Here is a 26832-nt window from a genome sequence, read left to right on the forward strand (position 1 = left end):
CTATCATACAGAAGAGATGTTGCGAGTTTAACTCTGCTTTATCGTTATTTTCCTGGCAAGTCTTCGACTGAGCTTCAATCTCTGGTCCCCCCCACGCCAAGCTTTCACAAGAAACACTCGTCTTGCTGAAAACACTATCAATAATTCCTCCACTCTTTATCTGTGCCTAAACCTAAACGTAGATTTCATGAACAAAGCTTCTATCTTAGAACTGCACGCATGTGGAATTTTTTTTTATTACATTTTCACCCCAAACAAGGCACATTGCCACTTTGGTGTAGGGGGCTACTATCAGGGGAAACATCTACTGGGGTACTATGTAGGGATTTGGGCAGCAAGATGTTGGTTCACGTTGCACTTGAACTTATGCATGTCAGTACAGTTAGGGAAGCAGTGACCTGGAATGGAATTCCAAAGTCTAGCAGTTCTGGAGAAGAAACTACTGGAGTAGAAAGATCTTTTACATCTAGGGATCTCTACAGTGTGGGGTGGGATTTTGCAGCTTGTCGGGTCTGTCGAGGGTGTTCACGTCGTGGGGGCACAAGTGCTTGCAGTTCATCAGAGCATTCACTATTAAAATACTTGTAGAACAGGCAGAGGGATGCAACGTTTCGACGATGGGACAGAGGCTGAAGCTTAGATGCCAGTTTAGGGCCTATCAGATTTGCGACTCTCTTTTGAACCCTGTCAAGAAGCGAGAGACTAGTAGCCGTTTTCCTGCCTTCTAGCTGACCACAATATGGTTGTCTTCAAGTCCAACGTAAACAATTCTTGATGAGTCGTTCCACTTAAGTTAACAACTTTACCGAATTTCCATTACTAACGATTACTATATTGTCCAATTGACTACTGTACACTCTTACCCCTTATCCCCGAGTGGTCTCTTGGCCTTGATAAGTGGTTATTCCTATATAAAAAAGTTACACTCTAAAAAAAACAGTGGGGCATAGACTGAATCGTTGCAAAAATAACACGCATGATAAGGACAGTAATACGAAAGCCATAATATTCAGCAGAACCCAGGGAAAATATATTTTCTTACTTGTATGATAAAGATTTCTGCAACCACCAAAGTCTGCAGATTTTAGATATTAGTAGTTTCTACTAAACGTTTTTAAGAAAAATATGTTTTAGTTATCAAATGCTAAAACACTAAATCTTTCTGCGTTCATGTTGCATGGGATTATGTTTGTTTAACTTTCGTAATTCGATAGCAGAATTCTAAGGAATCTTGTCAATGTTGCATTGAAATACTCGAATCGTTAATTTGTGTGACTTTTGATGTATTTGATAGTGTCCTTACGAATAGCAACCGTCTTTACCTCAATTATACAACGCATTCAGAAGTTTCGTCGATGGATATTGAGTTAGCTGGGATAACAATGTTATTTAATTTCGCAGAATGTCGTTGGCTTTCGCTTTCTTAGTTCCCTCAGCCAATCGTGTCTTCTGGAGTTCTACCAGCCAATATTTAATTCTGCATCAAATAAAGACAATTTCGCTAAGTGATTATTATTCACAGAAAATTTGTTGTGAACGAAGTCGTACACAATTGCAGTATCTGTGTGCTCCCCGGTCTTGTGATGTACAATTACAGAATAATTGAAAACTCGAGCAAGCGTGTAAATTAAACCTGAAATATTTGATTTCAGTTTTAATTTTCAAACTAGCTAAAATCAAGCGGGATATTACTAATTGTCGAATTGTACATCATAGACTAAAACTACGAAGAAGTTTGGCTCTCTGTTCCGTGCTAGAAAGCTACTGAAAGTATCCTGTATCTCTACAAAGCCACCATTCGCCCGTGTATGGAATACTGTTGTAATATCTGGGCTGGTGCATCTGCTACTTGTCTCTGACTCCTAGATAAGTCCTAAACTGTCATCAAAGCTTCAACCTCTACCCCATAGACGAAATGTTGCATCCCTCTGCCTGTTCTACAAGTAGTTTAATCGTGAATGCTCCGACAGACTACAAGCCCTTGTACCCCTTCGACGTTAATACCCGCAACAAACCCGACAAGCAGCAAAATACCACCTCAGCACCAGTAGAGATCCCTAGATGCAAGAAAGCTTCCTCCTCCAATAGTTTCTTCCCCAGAACTGCTAGACTTTGGAACTCCCTTGTGGGTTCCTGCTTTCCCAAATATCAATATACAGAAGTTTTAGTGTAATGTGAACAGACATCTTGCTGCTCAACTCCCTACATAGTATCCCTGCAACTTATACCCCCGATAAAAGTGGCACTGTGTTTTGTTTTGGGGTGAAAATGGAAATGAAAAAACAACGTTTCATAAGATATGATTCTTTAATGTTATTAGATCAATGTCTAGGCCGATGTAACCTTATATCTTCTTCATATGTATCTAGTTTAACTGGGAAATCTTTTTGTCGAACTTGCTAATAAAAGTCACTCGTTATATTAGGTGATGTGCATCTCTATTAGGGGATCGACGTCTATGCAATAATTTTCAGATGGGGTTAAAAATCTAAAAAACTTCAAACGAAATTATTTTTCAAAGTAGATTTACTAAACAACCGTAGTTACTCGTTCTTAAAAGTCTAGAAGAAACTGCTGGACTAAATATCATAAACTCAATATTTTTAGGAGCTTCGTTTTATCAATGTATGACCTGCCAAATGTTGTACTGCATATCTTTTACTCAAGGGTTGCGGTATCCCAACCCTTCAGTTAAAGTAGACGAACACCTGCTCGAGGCTAAGTGGAACATTATATATATATATATATATATATATATATATATATATATATATATATATATATATATATATATATGGGTAGTTATTTTTGTGTATATACGTTCGAAGCGTTTAGTGAAATTTGAAATAAAGCATGTATAAATACATTTGAAGCCAAAACTACAATGCGAAATTATATATGTTTGCAGTACACTATCCTTTAGGCCTATGTAATTAAGTAACAAAGAGAATTCCTGTCTGTATATTTTGATTTTCAATTTACTTATTATTCATTTTATTTTATGTTGTTTCTTGCAAAAACTGACTGATGTAACTATTATTACAATACAAAATTCTAGCATAAAAAATATGTTTCAGCTTATCATGGAAAATAAAAGGACCAGTTGTTAAAACTGTAAAAGAAAAGGACATTATATTCTAGTAAAAAATATAAAGCATTAAGAATTGATTATATACAGATATTATTCGATTTCTCCAGTTTTATTCCCCCATTTAAAGGATATTATCAATGAGTATAAAATTAACAAAAAGAACACCTTATCATTTGTTTGAGTGGACTGGATTTATGATTTAATTGTTTGAGTGGACTGGATTTATGATTTAATTGTTTGAGTGGACTGGATTTATGATTTAATTGTTTGAGTGGACTGGATTTATGATTTAATTGTTTGAGTGGACTGGATTTATGATTTAATTGTTTGAGTGGACTGGATTTATGATTTAATTGTTTGAGTGGACTGGATTTATGATTTAATTGTTTGAGTGGACTGGATTTATGATTTAATTGTTTGAGTGGACTGGATTTATGATTTAACAGAGTAAAGAATTTGAGATGTAATTAGGTTAATTAGTTTAAAGGTTGATTTAAGCTTGAACAACGCAAAATTCATTTGCTTCTTCTTGCTCTTCCTTTCTTTCATTTTATTTTATATTCTCTGCTTCTTTTTCTTTTTCCACCCTTTCTCTATACCCAAGACTTACTTGACCTACCAAAATTGCTACTCAACATTTTTATAGCTTTTTATAGCATGTTTGAACTTATATATAGAGGTCACTCTCTGCTCTCTCTCTCTCTCTCTATATATATATATATATATATATAGTCTTTGAAGTTTTTTAACATTTGAAACCACACAAAAAATTATTTTTTATCATTCATTAAAAAAAAAAAAACATATAGTCAGTAAGTCATTTAATCACCTGCAATCACTGCATCAACTCTCAAATTTACTATAATACCAATTTTTATATTTTTTAAGGGATCATCAGTTGTTTACCATGAAACACTGTTTCGGGGATTTAAAAACAAAACAGTGTATTACATCATGGCTCCCCAGCAGTGTTGATCAAACACCACCACCCTTAATCTTAGGAAGAAGACAAGTTACAAAAATTTTTTTTTTTTTTTTCCCCAATTTCCTATTCTTAATTGTAATTACTAACCTTTTCATAGTATAAAAATGAATTTCTTACCTGTGCGATTCATCAATTTCCACATTTAAAATGGATACATTTTTTAATTTTTTAATTTATCAGTCTTGTATTTATAAGATTTTGATTAATCCATTTAACTACTTATCACCCCCACTATAGTTAGTAGTTTGTATATTTACATTCTTATTTATTTAAAATTAGATATATAAAGGTTAAAAATATTTTATTTTTACATATATACATTTTTTTTTTTTTTTTTTTTTTTAACTATATAAATTTATTATATGTAATTATAAATCCATTTATACATTGCTAATATAGTTTTGGATTTCCTTTATCAATATAGTCTGGTTTATCTTAAACGATTCAAAAGCATCCGGATAACGAACAAATGCTTTATTTAACTGTTTAAATATTTTATTTTTATCTCCACCTTGTTTTATCATCCTTATTACTAAGCTAGAAACTGGTGGTATAAAATCTGTTAATTTTAGAGTAACGCGAGCTATTCTCAAAAACTCTGACATAATGGTTCCATAAAACACAAAAACGGGGCAGGTGCTATCCTTATGGGGCATACGTACTATTTTAAAGGGGAAAGCGTTTCTTTTATCAAATATTTTATAAAGAAAAATTCCATCCTCAATTTTTATATCTAAATCCAGAAATGTAGCCTGTTGTCCTCTATGTTCACAATTTAATTTTAGTTCGTTTGGATATATAAGATGTTTATTTTTTTCGAATTCATCATTATCGTTTATGCATATAAGGTCATCTATAAATCTCCTACACCCATGAAAGTTATATGTTTTAGATATATCTGTTTTTAATAATGATGACATATATATATACTCGAGTCTATGTAAATACAAATTTGCCCAAAATGGCGCCGGATCCAATCCCATTGGGATACCTATCGTTTGAAGTAATATTTTATTTCCTATTTGAAAATAGCATTCTTTAATAAGATGACTTACAAGCATTTTTAAAATACCTTTAGAAATACTAGTTTTGCTATTTTTATTTTTACACCAGAAAGCATTAGAGTTTGAAAAGTCTATATATTTACCTTTTCCACCTTGAAAAGCCAAATCTACAGTATCATTTAATTCTTTTATAAGTTTTTCGTGCGGAATTTTAGTATATAGCGTACTAAAATCATACGTAGCTATAGATTTTGCTTTTATTCTGGAATTTATTTTATCTAATTTTTCTTTCACTGGTTTGGAATTATTTACTACCCAAAATAGATTTATATTACTATAGAATTTACTTTTCAGGTGAAAATTATTTATTTGATTTATAATTAATTTAAATATTTTAGATATAGCTTTACTTAGAGGTTTAGTGATGCACGTCTTTGAACCTACAATAAATCTAGCCCCAACTGGATTTTTATGCATTTTAGGTATCCAATACATACATGGAAGATTTTTGTGTTTATCTTCTAATTTTAATCCTACTTTTTCATTAATAATACTATTATTCAAAATAATACTATCTAAATTACTATTACTTACTTTATAAGTATCCGAATCGTTTCCTATAAGTCCTACTTCTATCAATAACCGTTGTATATAATATTTTTTACATATAAAGGCTATATTGTTTGCCGCTTTATCAATCGGAACTATTACGAACTTTTCTTGAAGTATTTTAAGTTCCTCCAGTATTTCTGAATTTTTTAAAAGAGGATTGGTTTTTCTAGGGCGTTTAAATTGTTTTATATGTTTAACCTTTTTATTTACGCATTCAATTATACTATTTTTCCATGCATCAAACGTAGACTGTGCTAATTTATATTTCTTTACCATAGACATAATAAAACCTTCTAGTGCTTTAGTAACTTCTTTAACACATTTAGTGTAATTTAGGCATTTAGGTTCTCTATAATTTGGACCTTTACTAAGTAGTTTTCTTAATTTAGGATTATTTACTATATTTAAATCTCCTGTAATTACATGTTTTATCTCATTATTACAGAAGGGAGAGGAATTACATTCACATTCTGGAATATTTATATTATTATCTTTTATATTTATATGTTCTACCGTTTTCTTATAATTAAAAATCTTATTGCGTATTGTTGGCCCTAGTTTATATGTAACTATTGGTTTTTGATCTTTTTTCTGGAACTCATTTGGTAGTAATTGAATATTTTTTTGTTTATTAAATATTTTAGGTAAATTTACATCATCAAAACCTTTATTTTCATACAAAACTACACAAACATTTTTAGGTTTCTTTTTTATATCGTTCCCTGGTGGCTTATATAATTTAGTGTCAATTATATCTAGAATATATTCATACCATTGAATGAAATAGTCCTTCTTATATATCATATCCGGTTGTAATAATATTTTAGATGCTATTTCCTTCAAAACTTTCTTTTTTGTTTGATTAAGCAATTTTCTTATATAATTGAACGACTCATAAATTTTATTAATAATTATATCTTTAATTTTACTAAAAAAATCCTCACATGAAATAACTGATTTTCTATTATTTCTATTAACATGAGTTCTATCTCTAATACCGTAGCGAGGCAAAGCTGGATATAATCTACCTATAATTTCAGAATCTTGTAGGTTATTTTTTTAACTTTACTATTCAACCCATATGGGTAAATTACTCGCATTTTTTAAATTATATCGTCTTCCTTATCCTGACGCATCCTTAGGATATCGTTATCTACATTACCTAGACTATTATATCCATTACATTTAAATTTTTCAATTATTTGCACGGAAAAAGACGACTGACTACAGGTTTCTTTAAAATGTTTAACAACATGAATACATCCCTTAGTGCTAGTCCTATGCAAATTCATGCGTTTATTTAGAGGCATTACAGTTTCTCCTACGTATTGTAAATTACAGTTTTTACAGGACAACAGGTAGACCAAATTTTGGGACTTACATGACAAATCTTCTTTAGAATGATTTACAACATAGTAAATTTTATTAGTCACATTTGACTTATATTCTTTAGATGTTATGAGAATATTACAAGTTTTACATAAGGGTGCTCCACAAGGAGCAACCTTAAAATTATTTTCGGCCGAACAAGTCCCATTTGCCACTTCGAAAGAAGGAGTTCCTACTTCTATATTACTAATGACAACGGCTTGACCCTGTCGAGACATCTCCGACCTCCTTGGGTGGTAAGCCCTAGGGGAACTCACTAGTTCTGAGGACTGCCCAGACCTAGCTTGCAATCTAGTTTTAGTGACCATATTTAAAAAGTTATTTGATAATTATTTTTGTATTTTATCAGAAAAAAAACTTTAGTACCTTTGGTACCAGAAAAGTATCCAAATAAGAGGAAGGAAACCTAGCCATACATATTCAAATACTCAATATATAGTCTTTGAAGTTTTTAACATTTGAAACCATATATATATACATACATATATATATATATATATACATATATATATGTCTTCTCCCACCCCCATCTATCTCTTCATTTTAAATTTCTCTTCCCTCCACTACTCCTTTCTACCTATCCTATCTCACTAACGTTTAATTCCAGTAATACTAAGGTCTTTAATAAAAAAAAGTTCCAACTAGACCTTAAAAATCTTTTCCCCGGCCCATAAAGAAGAACTACTCCAAAAATATGCCCCAATTAAATTTCTACTCTATGATGAGGATTACACAATGTACAGCTTGGATCTCATTACCTCACTGCTTTAAAGGACAGTTACCTTGGATGTTATCGTGCAATTTGGAACTAAACCTTTATATCCTTTTCTTCAATTTCTCCCGCTATGTGACTTCTTTTTAATCAATTTTTGATTATGATTTTCCATGTCTCACTGACTTTAGCAAATAGGGTGAATACCGTTATATCTATTTGCTAATATTTTCTTCTCTGAAGAGATGGTAGGCATCGAAACCCTATAGGATAAGCAGATAAAATTTCTAAAGTATTCTTTGTCTTACTTGGAATAATAAAAAATTCTTGATTTGAATAAAGTTTTTTAAATTTCATTTAATCACTATAATTTGCTATATATATATATATATATATATATATATATATATATATATATATATATATATATATATATATATATATACGTGTGTGTGTATGTGTATGTGTGCGTGCGTGCGCGCGCGCGTGTGTGTGTGTGAACGTGAAATGTATTTCATCTTGATTCTAATATTTTTGTGTGGTAATTTTCTTTCAGGTGTGCACGTTATTATTCGTTGCCTAATAAATGTACATTGCTGCCACCGAGCGGCAGCGAATGTTGCGAGACTCTCAACTGCACAAAACCTTTAGTCGACTGCAAAGATGAAAGTGAAATGTGTGGAAATTTTGGCAAGGACATTTGTACGAACGAATACAAGGATTTTGCCATTAAATTCTGCCGAAAAACGTGTGGCACATGTGAGTAAATATTTACTGGCGATTTATTTGCACGTGTTTTATTTAACAGTGATTTTTTTTTATCAGTGATTTTTTTATCAGAGATTTTTTATCAGAGATTTTTTATCAGTGATTTTTTTTAAACAACAGTGAAATGTCAGTGCAAACTAGAGTTATATATTAAAAACCTTGGATTTAATTAACTAGTATGGATTTCTGCGAGAGTTATATTTGTACAGGTTACAACATCCTAATGATAAAAGAAAATATACCAACTTGATATTTGCGTGATAGAAGTAGGTTCAAAGGTTAGCTACTAATAAAAACACATTATAAATAAATAGAGAACGATATGTCGCTATGAGGAGATGACAGCATCACGCTGTTTAAGAGTAACACAAAAAGAATTTTCGAAACGTAATCTCGGTCGGGAAACAATACAGATCATATGCGTCCGATGCTGTAGGAAGAATAAGTGGATTCCGCCTCGATGTCTGCCTGTCTGAGTTTCCCAATTTCTATCCTTCAGACTAAACTTGGAAAATAATTTAAGAAATAATTACGTGACCTCATTCCATGACTAACATGTCTCTCTAATAAAACGATTGAAACTTTAGCTATTCACCAGAGCATTTTCATACATTTCATAAAGCGTTTTGTTCATCTAGCTAAACAGTGGAGACTAGAAATCAATAATGATGATGATGAGATGGCGGTCACAGCTCACTGCGATAGGATCGACTATGAAATAAAGACCAACACATACACACACTCTACAGAACGTATTTTAAAAAATACTTTCTTGAGTTGATTTATTTCTGGATCACTAACAGGCACAAACACACATGTGCAAAAATACGCACTAACGTACCCGACCATGTGCGAAATTTTGTTAACTGTTTCAAATGTTACAGTGGTTTTATTTTCGTAATTGTTGAAGGAGCAATAACCATTATCTTATAATTACCTTGTGATTGCTTTAGTATGGTCTATGTATCTGTTAAACCGTTTTAGAATCATAAAGATATCATATGACTGACCATGCAATATTGTTAATTCATTTGAGCCGCGACACTAATCATTATCCTTTCCCTCTTGAACAGAATGTAAAAACGAACCTTTAACGTAACAGATCCTCTGAGCTGTTTGACAAACCAAGGCCTCTATCGCATTCCCGCAAGATTTTATTCCTATACTTGTTTTACGGAATTTGCTTAGATGAACACTGCATTTGAACTTGAAAATATTCCTGAACAACACGACTAATAGCAAAATCGTACCCCTTCAATATCGAAATCTCGAAATACCTCAAGATATTCTACTCTCTGAGCTTTTTTATTTATGGATTGCTAATCTTTGGAATTCATTTTCTACTTCCGCTTTCCTTGATTGTATCTACTTGTTTCTTGTTAATATAATGTTAACAAATATCTTACTGCCAAACTCTTTACTACACAACAACCTTACTCATATCACAGTAGCCATTTAAGAGTCATTGATAATATGCCTTTTAAGATGGACAAAAGTTTAAAAACAGATTATTTCCATATAGTTTTTATCTTGTTTTGGAAGGTTCATTTCAGTGACATAGTGCTTGATTATGCTTCCGAGGCATATTTGTAATCGGTTAAATGCAACAAATGTTACGCTTAATGTAACCCCAAAAGAATACAAATATTATTGTTACTGAAATATATTTTTTCCAGTTTCTGGTCCGCTCTTTCCTCAAACATGCACAAATTTAGATTTAATATGAGCAGACATATTACTGCACAACTTTCCATCTGGGTCGCCCTAAAAATTTTGCTTTTTTCGCTTGAGTTACAATATACATAATTGAAACCAAAGATATACGTGTAAACAACCAATATATTAATTGATGACGTACAAAATATCAACTCGGGCAAAGAAAAAAAATCGTATCGTGTAAGTAATGTAAATAAAGACAGTATTATCATAGCAGGAAGTTATCAGGGCGTGGTAGCTATGTATAGAGAATAAATGGGGCGGCCATTTGCTTTTTGTGTTGAACTTAGCAACGAGTTAGAGGGGCACATCCTTCCACTTACATGGCGCTACGAACAAGACAAACATTGTAACAACATATACATTTGTAAAACGACATTGAATGTACTCACAACCAAACACGGTGGAGCAAGAAAGCGTGCCCCTATCGAATAAAGTTAATGAGCTTCATGAAAGAACACACCAGGCTAAGAAAAGAGATGTTTCGCAGTTGCTTCAACATGTTGGGGTTGAAGAAACCAGAACGGCCCTTGAAGGACTAGATAGCAATGACGGAGAATCGTCATTGCTATTGGACACACTGACCCGATACAAAGTTGTATTCGGATTAGACGACCCAGACTACACCCGAGATGAACTCTGGTAGACATGCACACTGGAAACAGTCAGTTACTCTTTGAACTAGTAATGCCAGGTAGGCTCAACTCTTCCAAATGGGAATAACGTCTATTTCAGATAAACTAGTGACAGTGAAAGGATTACATACAGAATTCAATCGAGAGAAATTCCACTTTTTAGGGCAAAACCAGGTTGAGTCAATAAAGTATGTTTTATCAAGAGCATGTGAAGTAAGCAAATTTTTTGAATTTAGAATTCAATATTTAAACGAAAAACTTGCCGGCAGCAAGTGGACTATAGAGACAGCATGGTTGCTAGACTTAGAAACACCGAACACAAAAGGAGAATACTTGCAGAGGTTGCTTCGCTTGCTACATTGGAACATAATTTTTTACGGTCGGTCTGCCTAGAGGTAATAGACACCAAACTCCCCACTTAAACGATGCTACACACCTTCGCTATACAGTGTAAAAAGGTCGACCCCAGAACCGCCCACCAGGAGACCAAGGCTCGTTGCACCTTATGATAAACCGAACGTTGCACTGAATGCGGAAGTTATTTCCTGTAGGATCGATGAGTTGAAAAGGTGGCAAGCAGCTGGACTCAAGTGAGTCGATGCAAAAACTATAATGTTCACAATAATAATCTTATAAAAGATCATTTTAGGTGAATCAATATTTTGTATCAGTCAATTTATATCCTGTGTTGCCTTTTTCAGAGTGATGGTCTTTGAGATAATAAGTAGTTGTCATGCGAGGTTTCTCTAGAAAATAACTTTTTTTGTATTCTTATAACTTAGAAGTCTTTTTTACTCTTTTTCACGCCAAACAATGCAACATGAACAGTGAAGGGGTTGCTCTCTAGTTCTCTTTATAATGTCTCACAGTCTTTAGTTGTCATTATAATTCTTCTGTTAAATCTAACTTGCCAGATCAACTGGCCCTGAAAATCTGAGATTGAAAAACATTGTCCAAAAATAAAAAAATCAAACGATAAATAAATTCAGGAGAACAACATTAAAAAAATATACAAATTAAACAATCTTCACACATGATTAGAACATGTCTTTTTCGAATGCAATTCATGAGATTTCAGAATTTATTTTTTGTGTTTGGAATGAAAACGTGATTTTTAATCAGAAACAGGAATACATAATTACTTTCTTTTCCCTCAGGTGCGCTGAAATAAACATCATCTGCAGTTATCAATAAAACAGCAGCATTTGCATGTAAGTATTTCATGAATATAAAATATATTTTGCCAAGGATGTCGATGGAAGATGAAACAGAATATAAAATAGTTAGCTATGATGAATTCCGTTCACCTCAGATTGATTTATGATAAAATGTGGCAGAAAGAATTTAATAAAAAATATAATTGTAAATTAATCTATCTCGGAGTTCGTACAAATATCATTATCAGTGATCATTCATTGGCAACAATAGACACATTTCCCTTAAATCCGAATGAAAGAAAGTTACTCAATATTTCCAGTACTAAGTATTCTTGAAACAGCCATTTACAACTATTATTTTGATTCTTAAAAATCAGCAAATAATTTACATATATACATATATATACATATATATATATATATATATATATATCGGGGTGAAATCAAACTGTACATACACTACATGAAATATGAAAGTAGCCGGATTATTGTAATCTATTACAATGAGAGTTTACCTCTATGATAAATCCTATATAAACTGCAACTTTGTGTACACAATGTGATAATATATGAACGTAAAACCTGACCAATGATTCGTATCTGTGGACGTCGATATACCCATATATACATATATATATACACACATATATATATATATATATATATATATATATTAATTTTATTTATACAAACATTAATGGCTACATATGTGCATACATGTTTCTGTAATCACCCACGTTGAGGGATTACGTCTTCAGGCCAAGAATTACCGTCAAACGTGACATTTCCACCAAATACATTTTTCTATTTCGTTTATCAAGTTAAAATACAACCTCGGTGGGAGTCAAAAAAAAAAAACGGTAAAAGGATGAGTGAGGTCTTTGAAGATAATAAACATCTTTTTTCTTTTCCCCTTCCCCCATCCAACCTAACTTTTGGTTTTTATTGCATAGGGTACTTGAGAGTTTAGTTTTCTAGTCTTAGAGTCTGTAAGTTAATAACCTTAGCTATGGTCAACCAAGTACTGACCGGTGCCTTTTAATCTACCTCCACCCACACATACATGCAACACACATATAACACACACATACACTGACACCGCCAACACGCACATACACACATTAATACATATATTCAAAAGCGAATCCATGCTGAACGCTCTTTGTTTTATTTACTGAAACTAGACAATAATTCTGAAACTACGTAGAAATAAAGTAAAAATTACACTATGGTAAATAAAACAAAACAAAAATAAATAAAAAAATAAATGAATAAGAATAAAAATAAAATTAAATTAAAACAAATAAACCAACAAAATATGAATAAATATAAAACCCGAAAGTTATCTAAACCCCACATGTACCTATATGCGTATATCAATACACTTATAAATGTTTACATTTATCTACACCCGCGCATATATACACACACACATTACAGACATACAGAGACAGATAATAGTATTTTTCTTTACTTATGTACCGTGGTAACCACTTCGTATATGCAATATTATTCTACCCGACTCCAGACGGGTGTATATATATATATATATATATATATATATATATATATATATATATATATATATATAAACACACACAACAGACATACACACATACATACATATATATACATACATACTCACACATACATACATATATAACATATATAGAGACAACATTCGGACATCCATACATTTTTGTAATCTATATTGATACAACAATTCTATACGAGGCAGCCTATTCTAATAGTTCAGAAATATACATATATATATATATATATATGTATATATATATATGTATATATATATATATGTGTGTGTGTGTGTGTGTGTGTGTGTGTGTGTGTGTTTTATATAGATAAATATTACATAATTGATACACTTCATATGCTAATGTTTCGGAGCAATTGGTCAATTAAAACCAAAAGTTCCTCGTGAGTCGACAGAAATGAAGTTCACAGCATCTGGTTCTTAAATGAACAAGACCGATAGCCATTAGTCGCGTGCTTTCGTGTAATGAATGAATGCGTGAATGTAGGATTGACATAAAATTCTTAAAGATAAACTAAAATCACCGAAATGGGCTGAAATGACTTAAATAAATAAATGTAAATGACTTAGAATGGCTTTAATTAAATTAAGGATGAATTGAATGACCTTAATATATATATATATATATATATATATATATATATATATATATATATTTAAAAAATAACTGGAATCCTTCAAAAACAACTTGAATGATCTGGAGAATGACTTGAATGACTTTGAAACTGACTGGTTGTAAGGTGGGTGATCATTTTACATTAAATTAATACAGAAAAGTGATCCCCCACTTTATATCACAAAGTTACAAACATAAGTACAGCATGTAGTAAGAACATATTCTACACTTTGATCTTGGCCAATAAAAGCTTAAAAGTCTAAGAACAGCATCTATTAACAAGAGACCTTTGATCTTAACCAAAAAGGCCAAGCACAAAAGTGTTACGGACAGACTGACTGACCGACCGACCGACTGACCGACCGACCGAGTAACTTATAAAGTCGCGACTAAAAAGTAAAACAGATTTTTATATTTATAAAAATAAAATATTAAATCGCTTACTTGAAGCGAGATAGGTGATATTAAGTGACATTTAAAGCGATGTGGGGAAAGGGGACGTCAGACCTTCAACAGATAAAAGGGAAGGGTAGAAAGAGATGAAAAGGAAAAAGGAAGTAACAGCTAAAAAGGAGAAGGAAATGGAAAAGGAGAAGAAGAACTAAAGAAGAAAAGAAAAATGAAAAGAAAGAAGAAGAGAAGATCTGAAAGACGTAAGTAAGACAGAAGGAGTCAGTATAGTAAGATTACATTAATATAAGAAAAGAGGAGGGGTGAAAACAATATGCCAAGTTTATGAGCGTCTAAATTAAGATGCTAACAAAATAAGACGACATAAGGGGAGGGTGGATAATAGCGAATATAAATAATTTCCATGAATGCTTTCACATTAATATTCATATGCATGTCATACACCTAGCAGGTCAAATGCACATATATACCCAAATATGTAAGCAAGGAAATAACAAAAAGAATTAAAGGAAATAAAAACACAATATGTATATATATATATATATATATATATATATATATATATATATATATATATATATATATATATATATAATGCAGTTATCAATAAAACAGCAGTATTTGTATGTAAGTATTTCATGAATATAAAACATATTTTGCCAAGGACTGCGATAGAAGATAGAACATGTTATAAAAATAGTTAGCTATGATGAATTCGGTTCATCTCAGATTGATTTATGAAAAAATGTGGAAGAAAGTATTTAATAAAAATATAATTGTTAATATAACTATATCGGAGTTTGTACAAGTGATATTATCAGTAATAATTCATCGGCAACAATAGACGATTTTCCTTTAAATCCGAATGAAAAAAAAGTTACACAATATTTCCAGTACTTAGTATTCTTGAAACAGCCATTTACAACTACTGTATTAACTTATTAAAAGCAGCAGATTATTTACAATGTAGGGCAGCGCTTAGTTTAAGAGACACTTTTGATAAATGTAATCCTTTAAATTTTTTAAACAAAAATAAAGCAAAGGGCGCGTATTTCCTTTTCATGCATATCCAATACGATCGTCATATATATATATATATATATATATATATATATATATATATATATATATATATATATATATTAATTTATGTGATTAAATGAAGTAGTCATACCTATATATATATATATATATAAATATATATATATATATATATAGATATGACTACTTCATTTAATAACATAAATTAATATACGAAAGTATTAAGTATTTACTTCAACAGTGCTCAATACGTAGGTAGACCTAGGTAGTAAGTTATAAAATATATATAGCGGTTAAGCTACACAGAATATTCGGCGTTTCATCCACGTTAGGATTCATCAGGATTCTGCAGAATATTCTGTGTAGCTTAATCACCATATATATTTTATAACTTACTATATATATATATATATATATATATATATATATATGTATATATATGTATATATATATATATATAAAGATATAACTACTTAATTTACTCACATAAAATTAATATACGAAAGTATAGATTTATGCGTAAACTTTAAGTATTTACTTCAAAAGTGCTCAATACGTAGGTAGAGCTAGTTAGTAATTTATAAAATATATATGGCGATAAAGCTGCACTGAATATTCGGCGTTTCATCCACTCTAGGACTCCTCAAGCTTATGCGCGAATTCTGTCGTTAATCGCCATATATTTTATAAATTACTATAAAGATATATATATGTATATATATATATATATATGTATAAAGATATATGTTTATATATATGTACGTATATATATATGTATAAAGATATATATATATATATGTATATATATGTACGTATATATATATGTATAAAGATATATATATGTATATATATGTACGTATATATATATGTATAAAGATGTATATATGTATATATATATATGTACGTATATATACATATATATGTATATATATACATATATATATATATATATATATATATATATATATATATATATATAAAGACATATCTGTACTTTTCGTGGTAAAATTAATATGTGCATAAAATACATGAAATATTCTAGTAGCCGGATTATTGTAATCTATGATAATGAGAGTTTACCTTGATGATACGCATATGTGTGTGTACGCAATGTGATAATATATGAACGTAAAACTTGCCAATGATGTGTGTCTGTGTAATGTGGACGTCGATATACCCACATATATATATATATATATATATATATATATGTATATATATTATTTTTATTTATATAGACAAATATTACACAGCAGAGCAATTGGTTTATTAAAAAACAAAAGTGAGGTGACAGAAATAAAGTTCATCGTCTATTCAAAGCATCCTGTTCTTAAATTAAAAAAAGTAAAACATATATTTTTTATTTATAAAAATAAAATATTAAATCGTTTACTTGAAGTGGGTGGGATCGGTGATATAAAGTGACATTTCAGACTACAAAATAGAAGTCGATGTAGGGAAAGGGGATGTCAAAACTTAATCAGAAAAAAGATGAAAAGGGAAAGGAAGTGACAGCAAAAAAGAAGAAGGAAAAGGAAAAAGGAGAAATAAGAAAGAAAGAAAAGAAAAATGAAAAGAAAGAAGAAGAGAAGAACCGAAAAAGTAAGGGAGACAGAAGAGGTCAGTATAGTTAGATTAAATTACTATAGGAAAACAGGTGGGGTGAAAACAATATGCCAAGTTTATGAGCGTTTAAAATAAGATGCTAATGAAAGAAGAGCACATACGGCGGAGGATGGATAACAGCGAGTTAGTATAAACAATTCCCATGGATGCTTTCACATAAATATTCATATGCATGTCATAAACCTAGCAGATCAAATATAGCAGATCAAATACACACATACGCAGGTATGTGTGAAAAATAATAATAAAAAATAAAAAAAAATTATATATATATATGTACACACACACACATATATATATATATATATATATATATATATATATATATATATATATATATATGAGACAGTTAAAAGTATAAGATCGATTTTTAAGAGTAAACATATCGATGGAATGCAAGCTGAACAAATTCTTTTTCAGCTTATATAGAATATAAAGACAATAAGAAAACAGCTTTATAAAAATAGATACTAATGTATATGGATTTATTCCTTTATTTAATAAAGATGGTGCATCACGTACCCGTATAAGATAAATAAAATTCTTTTTACCATGACATTTAAAAGTCTAATGCTCCTCATCAGAAGATTCTACGTAATATATTAGGGATGCGACGTCTAACGATAACAACATTAGGATATATATATATATATATATATATATATATATACATATATATATATGCCTTTCTAGACCCTCTAAAAGGACAATTTCTCTTGATTACAGCTTTTTATTGAAATTAGACATGCACATATTTTAAGCATAAATTTAAATCTAAGAATTTTTGTAACAGTAAGATTTCTTTCCTATTGATATTTTAATAATATTTTTTCATTTAAATCATTCAAACGAATTGCAACGTGAGTCTATCACAGAATTTGATTATGTTTTAATGACGATTCCACGATTCTCCATTTTAATTATGAACAAAAAAAATCGCGAAAACTGCAAATTGTTTTTCTAGTTTTATAATTAAAATAAAGCAATACCATTGGGGAATAAATAAAAACAGTAAAATATAGTTCTCATTTCTTTTATTTTAATCTTAAAATATCATTATCATATTCGATATTGAAATTGATTATTTCGTTTTAGTTTTATTTTTTTTTTTGCGAACAAAATTCATCTACTTGGCGAAGTCCAGGATTCCTTAATACAATTTGGATTTATTTTTTATAATATTGTGTATAACTCGAACACATAAGAAAAAGAAACCTCAAACTGTAAAAGAGATAACCAATATCTCGAACTAAAATATACGTTTTTTCTATCATATTTTGGGAATTTTAGATTACTATTTAATTTTTTCCCACTATGCGATCATCGCTTATGAAGTCCAAAAAGCCACTCAATGATAAAGGTTTGTGCATGTCAAAAGACCGATAAGACAACACCGTGATGATCAGTAATCGTGGAATTCGTGTAGATTTTATTTTTTCAGAAGACGGTTCAACAAGAACTTGTTTACTTTAAGCTTAAAAACGTCCATGTTATAGTCAGCTGGGAAGAAACACTGTAGTATTGTGTTCCTCAGACTGATAGCCTTAGAAAAGACATACAGAATTCTTGTTTAGATTTAAGACAATGTTAAGAACATTGTTTGCAGCTGTTGTAGAAAGACGTGTTTATTTTACATGTGGATCATAGATTGAAGTTCAGTTGGGCATCATCCCTGAAATAAGGATGGAGCAGAGGTAGACCTCGCAACGGGTCTTCTGTTAGAAAGCAGAAGTAGTAGAGGAGAAATGGTACTCGTCCACTAGATTTCGAAGCAAGTTTTGTATCCTGTCGGTGGAGCAAAATACACTTCTATCAGCTCTTGGAAATTGTAAAAAAAAATTTATGTTTGTTTATTTGTGAGATGAAGATTTATGATTTTTCTTATTTCCATTGTTTAGACTATTCTTCTAAACTTGGTTGTTTTGTCACAACGTTTTGGCCGATGTAACCTCTAATCGTCTTTAGATATATTCGCACTGGATGTTATTAGTGAATGGTGAAACATGGTTGGTTTTGTTTTTGTTTCATCAACGAACAAAACCGTTAGAAATTCCAAGCGGAAATAACGCCAAGTCTATTTTTTGTGCAATATTTTTGTTTTGAAAATAATTATTCTCGGATGTCAAGCGAAAATTCACTTTGGAGTGTCAATAACATGCTGCAAGGATAACAAACAAGAAATCGATAATCACATTTGATGTTATTTTATTAATCGATTGTAGATCAATAATCACTGTTTATGTTATTTTATTAATCAATTGTTGATCGATAGGAACGACCAATATCTAGTTAGAAATGTTCCTGCTTCAAATGTTTCATAAAGTACTTTGCTTGTAAATAACCATACAGAAAATCTCTGTATGTGGAAAAAGACTGCAAAAAGAAAAGAGAGTATTTCTTACTTTATTGTGAAGTCAATTCTGTACTTTAGTAGAGAAAAATGTTGCCACACTTGAACCCTTGCAGACAGAACAGCAGAAACTTTTGGTGCGTATCTAACTCTTATATATGTGGATGATTTGATGTAAACGTTTCATTTTAGGTAAGAAATGAAAGTTTGTCCTAGCAGCTTATATAAATAGGAGACAAGTCATAATCCGAGCATTACCTGTGCTATAAAATTGGGTTTAAAGCCCTTTAATAAAAAAAAGTCAATTTTTTCTACATTACACCAAGTAGTCCAAGCCTTACAGAATCAGTGACATAGTAATAAGCAATGCCCTTCGAAGTGTTGCCATAAATATTGTTGTCTTCCACATATATGTCAGCATAAATGGTGTTGTCTTCCACATATATGTCAGCATAAATGGTGTTGTCTTCCACATATATGTCAGCATAAATGGTGTTGTCTTCCACATATATGTCAGCATAAATATTGTTGTCTTCCACATATATGTCAGCATAAATGGTGTTGTCTTCCACATATATGTCAGCATAAATATTGTTGTCTTCCACATATATGTCAGCATAAATGGTGTTGTCTTCCACATATATGTCAGCATAAATGGTGTTGTCTTCCACATATATGTCAGCATAAATATTGTTGTCTTCCTCATATATGTCAGCGAAGGATCTCAAAACATGATTCCGAAGACCGTTTATGAAGATCACGAAGCTGATTTATATCAATGAAATGCCATTGAGGCTATGTGCTTCTGAAGACAATTTTATGTCGGGAAAAGAAATGATTTGATCGTAGAACATTTTCATATATTGTTCCTCGAAGATTTGTGCTCCTCTCAGTCGGACACTTATGATATATGATGAGACAGTGCTCAAGAAATAGTATATTCATTGTTCTTCTGCGATATTAAACAAAACACGCAAGCTTTACATCTTGAAAGAGGAAATACGTATTACTAGTCATAAGGTTTTGTTGAAATGATTGCATTGTGGTTTTGATTTCCATAACAATAGGGAAAATGCAAGACATAACTTGAACAAGATTTGTTCTTTTCCCTCTTTAAATTTTGTGTCGAATTGTTCAATAATTTCACGTCTATACATGACTTTATCGGTCAATCTCAAAACCTTCTATTCTATATATTAACATATACTTGAATGTATCTATGCTTGGATGAATAAAATAAATTCGCACAATAAAACTTCTCACTAGGACGATAAAAAACAAATATAATGTTAATAAATCTAAATTCTATGAATTTTATTGCAACTAAGATAATAAAATAACTGTGATTCTGAAAATGTTTAATATAAAACATATCTTATTTTGTTTTCAGTGATTAAAATTATAAATTAATGCAAATCTGAAATATTTGAATTTTTCACAAGAAAGCTGTCCTTTTATAATGTTGCAACCACTAATTGGACTGAAATTGGAGAATATTTATTTATTTATGTTTATTTACAAGTGTTAGCATTTAATAAATATCGAAGGAATCCAAATTTTTACGAAGCATTTCAACTCACTGTTTGCCTAAATTGCACAACGCAAAACTATTCCATTGCCAGCAGCTATGTTCCCAAATCTTACTAATTCCTTTATTAGATAAGGAATGAACTTTCTACATAGAAATATATAAGCACTAACTTCATTGTTAGAGCGTTAGGGAAACAGATTAAACTCAAGAGATTCTATGAAAGTACATAAAAGTTAACTGATTCGAAACGCATAACAGAAAACCAAGTGTTTATTTTATTTTATTTATTTTGCAGTTTTTAACAGAAAAATCCGGTCAGCCAAACAAGACTTGAAGCAAAAATTCTACTGATGAAAAAACAATACATTTAATCCGGAATTTGTGTATATCGAAAAATAAAAAAATTATAACATTTATTTTTGTTTGTTTTTTAATTAAAATTATTTTCCATATATAGCGAATTACTAAACATATTCATTTTATAATTAAGATTTAATTGCTAGACATTTTAACTACTCTAGGTTAAGCAGTCTGAACATGTATCCGCAAAAAAGAATTACAAATACTTAAATATTTTAGATTTTAATACGTGGGATCACTAACACACTACACCATCTGTTCTACATATATGGCTTAATAGTTATTTTTCTAGATGTAAATCTTACCAAACCATAGCTAACCTTAAAATAATATTTAATACCCTAATACAAATCTCTATATAATCCTAACATAACTTGAAACTAATTCTAATAGGAAACTAAGTTTAGATGGTTTTCATTTTGTTTGTATTGTGTATTAGCATAAGAGAAAATTAAAACTCAACCTAACTCGTCTTCCAACACTAAACATATTAACACACAATGATCTCGTACTCGAAAAAGATAAAATATTTTACATATATGTCTATAATTAAATCATTGTTTTAGAAAAGACGACATGATTCTATTTCCGTTTGATGAAAACCGGTTTCCTTTGCTGTAGACAATTTACTCGTTGGCCAGTTGTGTACAAATCCCAAATGCAATAGTAGCCTTCCATCATTTCTGAAAGCGACACAATGTTAAAAGAGCAAGATCGGAGATGCACCACTGTACAACTCATGCTCTCTTCAGATTCAAGTTATGATAACAGAGGCACTCCCAGCATCCTCAAAATGCATCGCTTGATTACCACGAATAACAGTAACGTACCCAGGGTAATGAAAACAAAGTTTCCGGTCACGGTTATGGTCTTTAGTGAGGTTTCTAGTGAAGATCACATTATGACGCTTCACATCATCGAAACTGGCCTGAAACACCAAAATGTATCTGGATGTGCTGAAAAGTATGATGATCCCCTGGTGGCAGATCCTGGGTGTGATACCAGAACTCGGCGTTGGCCCAGAAGTCCAGAGAGACCCAGACTTGGCTGCAGAAATAGTGTAACAACTTTGTACCCTTCTTTTATTGACCTCCTTCTTTGACCTGAACCCGCTGGACTACTTCGTTTGTTAATACGTCGAGAATATCACCAACATGACCTCCCACAACACCAAAGCTAGCCTGATCCATGCCATCCGCCGAGTATTTGCCGAGCTGCCGTCGAGCTACCGCCGGCGCTTGTGGAAAACCCATGCTCAAAGTTCCGGACCCGTATCAAGGCGATATATATTGAATAGATGTCAGTTCTACTACATAATAAAGTTACCTGAATTGATTTTTCAATTATTTTTAAAACTGTACTATTGTTTTCTTTAATATAACTTATCCAAGTCATATTTTTTCAGTCTTATGCCTAGTGATCCTTATATATATATATATATATATATATATATATATATATATATATATATATATATATACTGCTCCCTAAGTGGGAGTACCAAATTGGTTATTAGGAAAAATTATTCCCAACTCGCATTTAGGTAAAAATGCACTTTCGTAAATAAGTGAATTCATTTCAAAACGTATCGCTAAAACCAAATAAACATCTATGTATATATATATACTACCGTGGGTGTCCGGCGTTACCCGGGTGTTTGGAGGTGTATGCTGAGGAAAAAAAAAACAACCAAAAAAAAGGGTAAATTTTTTTAAGTTTGACCCCTATTATGACCCTTAAAATTTATTTTTTAAGCTCATATTGAGTTATTAAGTTAGATTCATGTCCAAGGAACCTATATCTAAAATTTCAAGTGTTTAGACCCAAAATTGTCGGAGGAGTTTGGTAAAGTCTGTATTTTTGAGATGAGATGTTTTCATTGATTGAGATTGTCGGACTAGCTTCCTCATCTTGGTTGTTATCGTCACAACGTTTCGGCCGTTTTGCCCTCAGGCCTTCATCAGGTGTTTTGTATCGAACTGGGGAACCATTTGTTAGGAGTCTCGAACCCAACCCTTTATTATTATTATGGGGGTACCGTGTTCGGACTCCAGCTAGGCTCTGGAACATAGTTGCTGATTCTCTGTTTTGAATGTTACTTTTTACTGCCTTCTTTCAGGATTGAACTTAGCACCTTTGGGTAACTGTAAACTTTGATACAACGTCTAGGACCACTCGGCCATATGTCACTAGGACAATTCTTAGTTGGTCTTGTTAATGTTAAACCTATGTTGTTATTCAAGGTTTTCTCTCTCTATCAGAGGTGTCCAAATTGCATTCAGCTCTATGCTTGGTTTGCTCAGTAGGTTGTTATGTCCGAGCATGTGAGCGTTTTCTTTAAGTTTTCTCACTTTCCAGTTGGTCTCTCTGTTTATTATTTTTACTTCATCCCATAGGGGGCGATGGTCCCCCCTCTCCATCCAGACATGGTTGGCTATACCCGATTTTTCCGTCTCCCCTTTAGTTACCGCTTTTTGGTGTTCTTCCACCCTTACTTTAAGGGGGCAGCATGTTTCACCCTTGTAAACCTTTCTGCAACATGGGATATGGAGTATATGCAGTTTTTTGTCATGTTCTCCTCCATGCGGGGCTTCACTCGTACCAGGTGTCGTCTGAGTGTTGACTCGCTCTTGAATACCGTCCTGATGTTGTAGGGGGCACATATTCTCTGAATCTTTTCGGAGATGCCTCGTATGTATGGTAGGCAGACTGTTGGAAGTTTTTGGGTTTCATTCTCATCTCTTATACTATTAACACGTCTGGTGGATAGTATGCTATCAGGATAGTTGTTACGACGGAGGGTATTCTTCATCCTGACCATTTCTTGGTGGTATGTAATAGTATCGCTACTTATTATATCTGCTCGATGTTGTAAGCAGCGTGCGATTCCATGTTTGATACTGTATGGGTGATGGGAGTTGAAGTTAAGGTATTGTCCGGTGAAGGTAGGTTTGCGATATACGGATGTCTTAAACCCATGCTCTGTGCGTGATATGAGTATATCAAGGAAGGCCAGTTGGTTATCTTTTTTCTTTCTCCATTGTGAACTGTATCGATGGTCTTATTGAGTTCACATGGTCTAGGAGAGCCTGGATGTCTTCCTGATGGGGCCAGAGTATGAAGGTGTCATCAAAGTATCTTAGCCACATGGTTGGCTTTAAGGGAGCTGAACCTAAGGCCATGTCTTCGAAGTATTTCATGTATATGTTCGCCATCACTGGTGATAATGGCGAGCCCATAGCTAGCCCCGCCTCTTGTCGATATAGGTCAGTACCCATTCTGAAGTAGGTTTTTTCTATGCAGAATGCCAGCATTTCCATTAAGTTTGGCAATGGTACACATGTGCGCTCTTCTATGGAGAGGTCTGCAGCTAGTTTGTCTTGAATTACTGCTAGTGCCTCACTAGTTGGGACTTTAGTGAACAGGCTAACCACATCTAGGCTTACCATTTGGTTTGTACTGATGGGTGCTCTCTTGATCAGTTCCATGAACTGGGCAGAATTCTTTACATGTGTTGCTAAAACCAAGATGAGGAAGTCAGTCCGACAATCTCAATTAATGAGTTTGGTAGAGTTCTCAAAGGTCAAATCGTTGCACTTTGATCCCTTAACAGCCAAATTTCTGGCCGAAAATCGATCACGTAGATTTTCCCAAATCTCAGTACCCTGTATATCAAATTTCGAGTCTGTAGACGAAAATTAATAGAGTTATTGCGAAGGAAAATGTACACAGACAGACCCACAGACACACAGACACAAAGACATGTTCACATTTATAGATATACTAGCATTTCGGCCCGGCGTTGCCCGGGTGTTTGGAGGTGTATGCTGAGCAAAAAGAAAAGGAAAAGGAAAAGAAAAGAAAGAGAAAAGAAAAAAAAACGGTCAATTTTTTTAGTTTGACCCCTATTATTCCTCCTTAACATTTATTGTTTTGGGCTCAAATCAAGTTAGATCCATGCCCAAGGAACATGTATCTAAAATTTCAAGTGTTTAGACCCCAATTTGTCGGAGGAGTTTCGTAGAGTTTTCAAAGGGCAAATCGTTGAACTTGGACCCCGTAATCGCCAAATTTCTGGCCGAGACCCGATTAAAATTTTTTTCCAAATCTCAGTACTCCGTATCACAAATTTCGAGTGTGTAGACTAAACATTGACAGAGTTATTGCGTAGGGAAAATGCACACAGACACACAGACAGACATACCCACAGACACACAGAGACACGTTCACTTTTATATATATACTAGTATCGGTGGCCGGCGTTACCCGGGTGTTTGGGGGTGTATGCTGAGCAAAAAAAAAAAAAAAAAAGCAGTCATTTTTTTTTTAATTTGACCCCTATTATAACCCCTTAAAATTTATTGTTTTGGGCTCAAATTAAGTTATTAAGTTAGATCCATGTCCAAGGAAATATATATCTAAAATTTCAAGTGTTTAGGCCCAAAATTGTTAGAGGAGTTTGGTAGAGTTCTCAAAGGTTAAATCGTTGAACTTTGACCCTCTAGCAACCAAATTTCTGGTCGAAAACCGATCACATCGATTTTCCCAAATCTCAGAACCAAATTTCGCGTCTGTAGACGAAAATTGCCAGAGTTATTGCGCAGGGAAATGTACACAGACAGACAGACAGACAGACACACACACACACAGACACGTTCATTTATATATATATATATATATATATATATATATATATATATATATATATATATATATATATAATTATCCACGTGAGTATTTTTTTCAGCATTAGGAATAACGATATTTTCGAGTCATTCTCATTTTATACCCGATGCAAGAAAAATAAAAGAAAGCAAAGAAAACGTGTCAAAATAAAAAGGTGAATTAAAGAGAGAAACGATGGAAAGGCATTCAAGTAAGCAATTTTATTTCTACCATCTTTCCTTTCATACAGTTTATACATTGTTTTATTACATAGAATTACGGTTTGATTATTTCCATTATTACTTTATTAAATATATCTTACTTTCAATTTTCATTTTTTTCTTTTTTAGTATTTGTATGAAAACCCTACATTAGACACTAAACTATCTTTAATATTCTTGTGATGGTTCAACCTTACAGATAATAATGAACTCTTGAACTGATTATAAAAACCGAGAGAGTATGTTTTCTGGTTATTTCACAGGTTATGTGCACTTGACAGTCGGAATTACGTAAATAACATTTATTTATATTTTGTTTCAACTGAATAACGAGTTGTGTTTTCTTTTTTGTATCATAAAACTTGAACTTTTGTCGTCAATAACAGCATG

At 32.1% G+C, this 26832-nt stretch overlaps 1 protein-coding gene across 1 annotated transcript in view; it reads left to right on the forward strand.

Annotated features, from left to right (window-relative positions):
- The window catches only part of LOC145284968 (uncharacterized), a 421732-nt gene extending 400122 nt beyond the window's left edge, over positions 1–21610 (forward strand). The window contains exons 33-35 of the mRNA XM_080134072.1: positions 8350–8552; positions 12070–12123; positions 21492–21610. Coding sequence (XP_079990198.1) covers positions 8350–8552; positions 12070–12083 — 217 coding nt within the window. The 3' untranslated portion in view covers positions 12084–12123; positions 21492–21610. The remainder of the gene's footprint in view (positions 1–8349; positions 8553–12069; positions 12124–21491) is intronic.
- The last annotated feature ends 5222 nt before the right edge of the window (positions 21611–26832 follow it).

Source organism: Euprymna scolopes, chromosome 9 (assembly GCF_053919585.1).
Source record: "Euprymna scolopes isolate OS-2025 chromosome 9, ASM5391958v1, whole genome shotgun sequence".
In the NCBI taxonomy this organism is placed as follows: Eukaryota; Metazoa; Mollusca; class Cephalopoda; order Sepiida; family Sepiolidae; genus Euprymna; species Euprymna scolopes.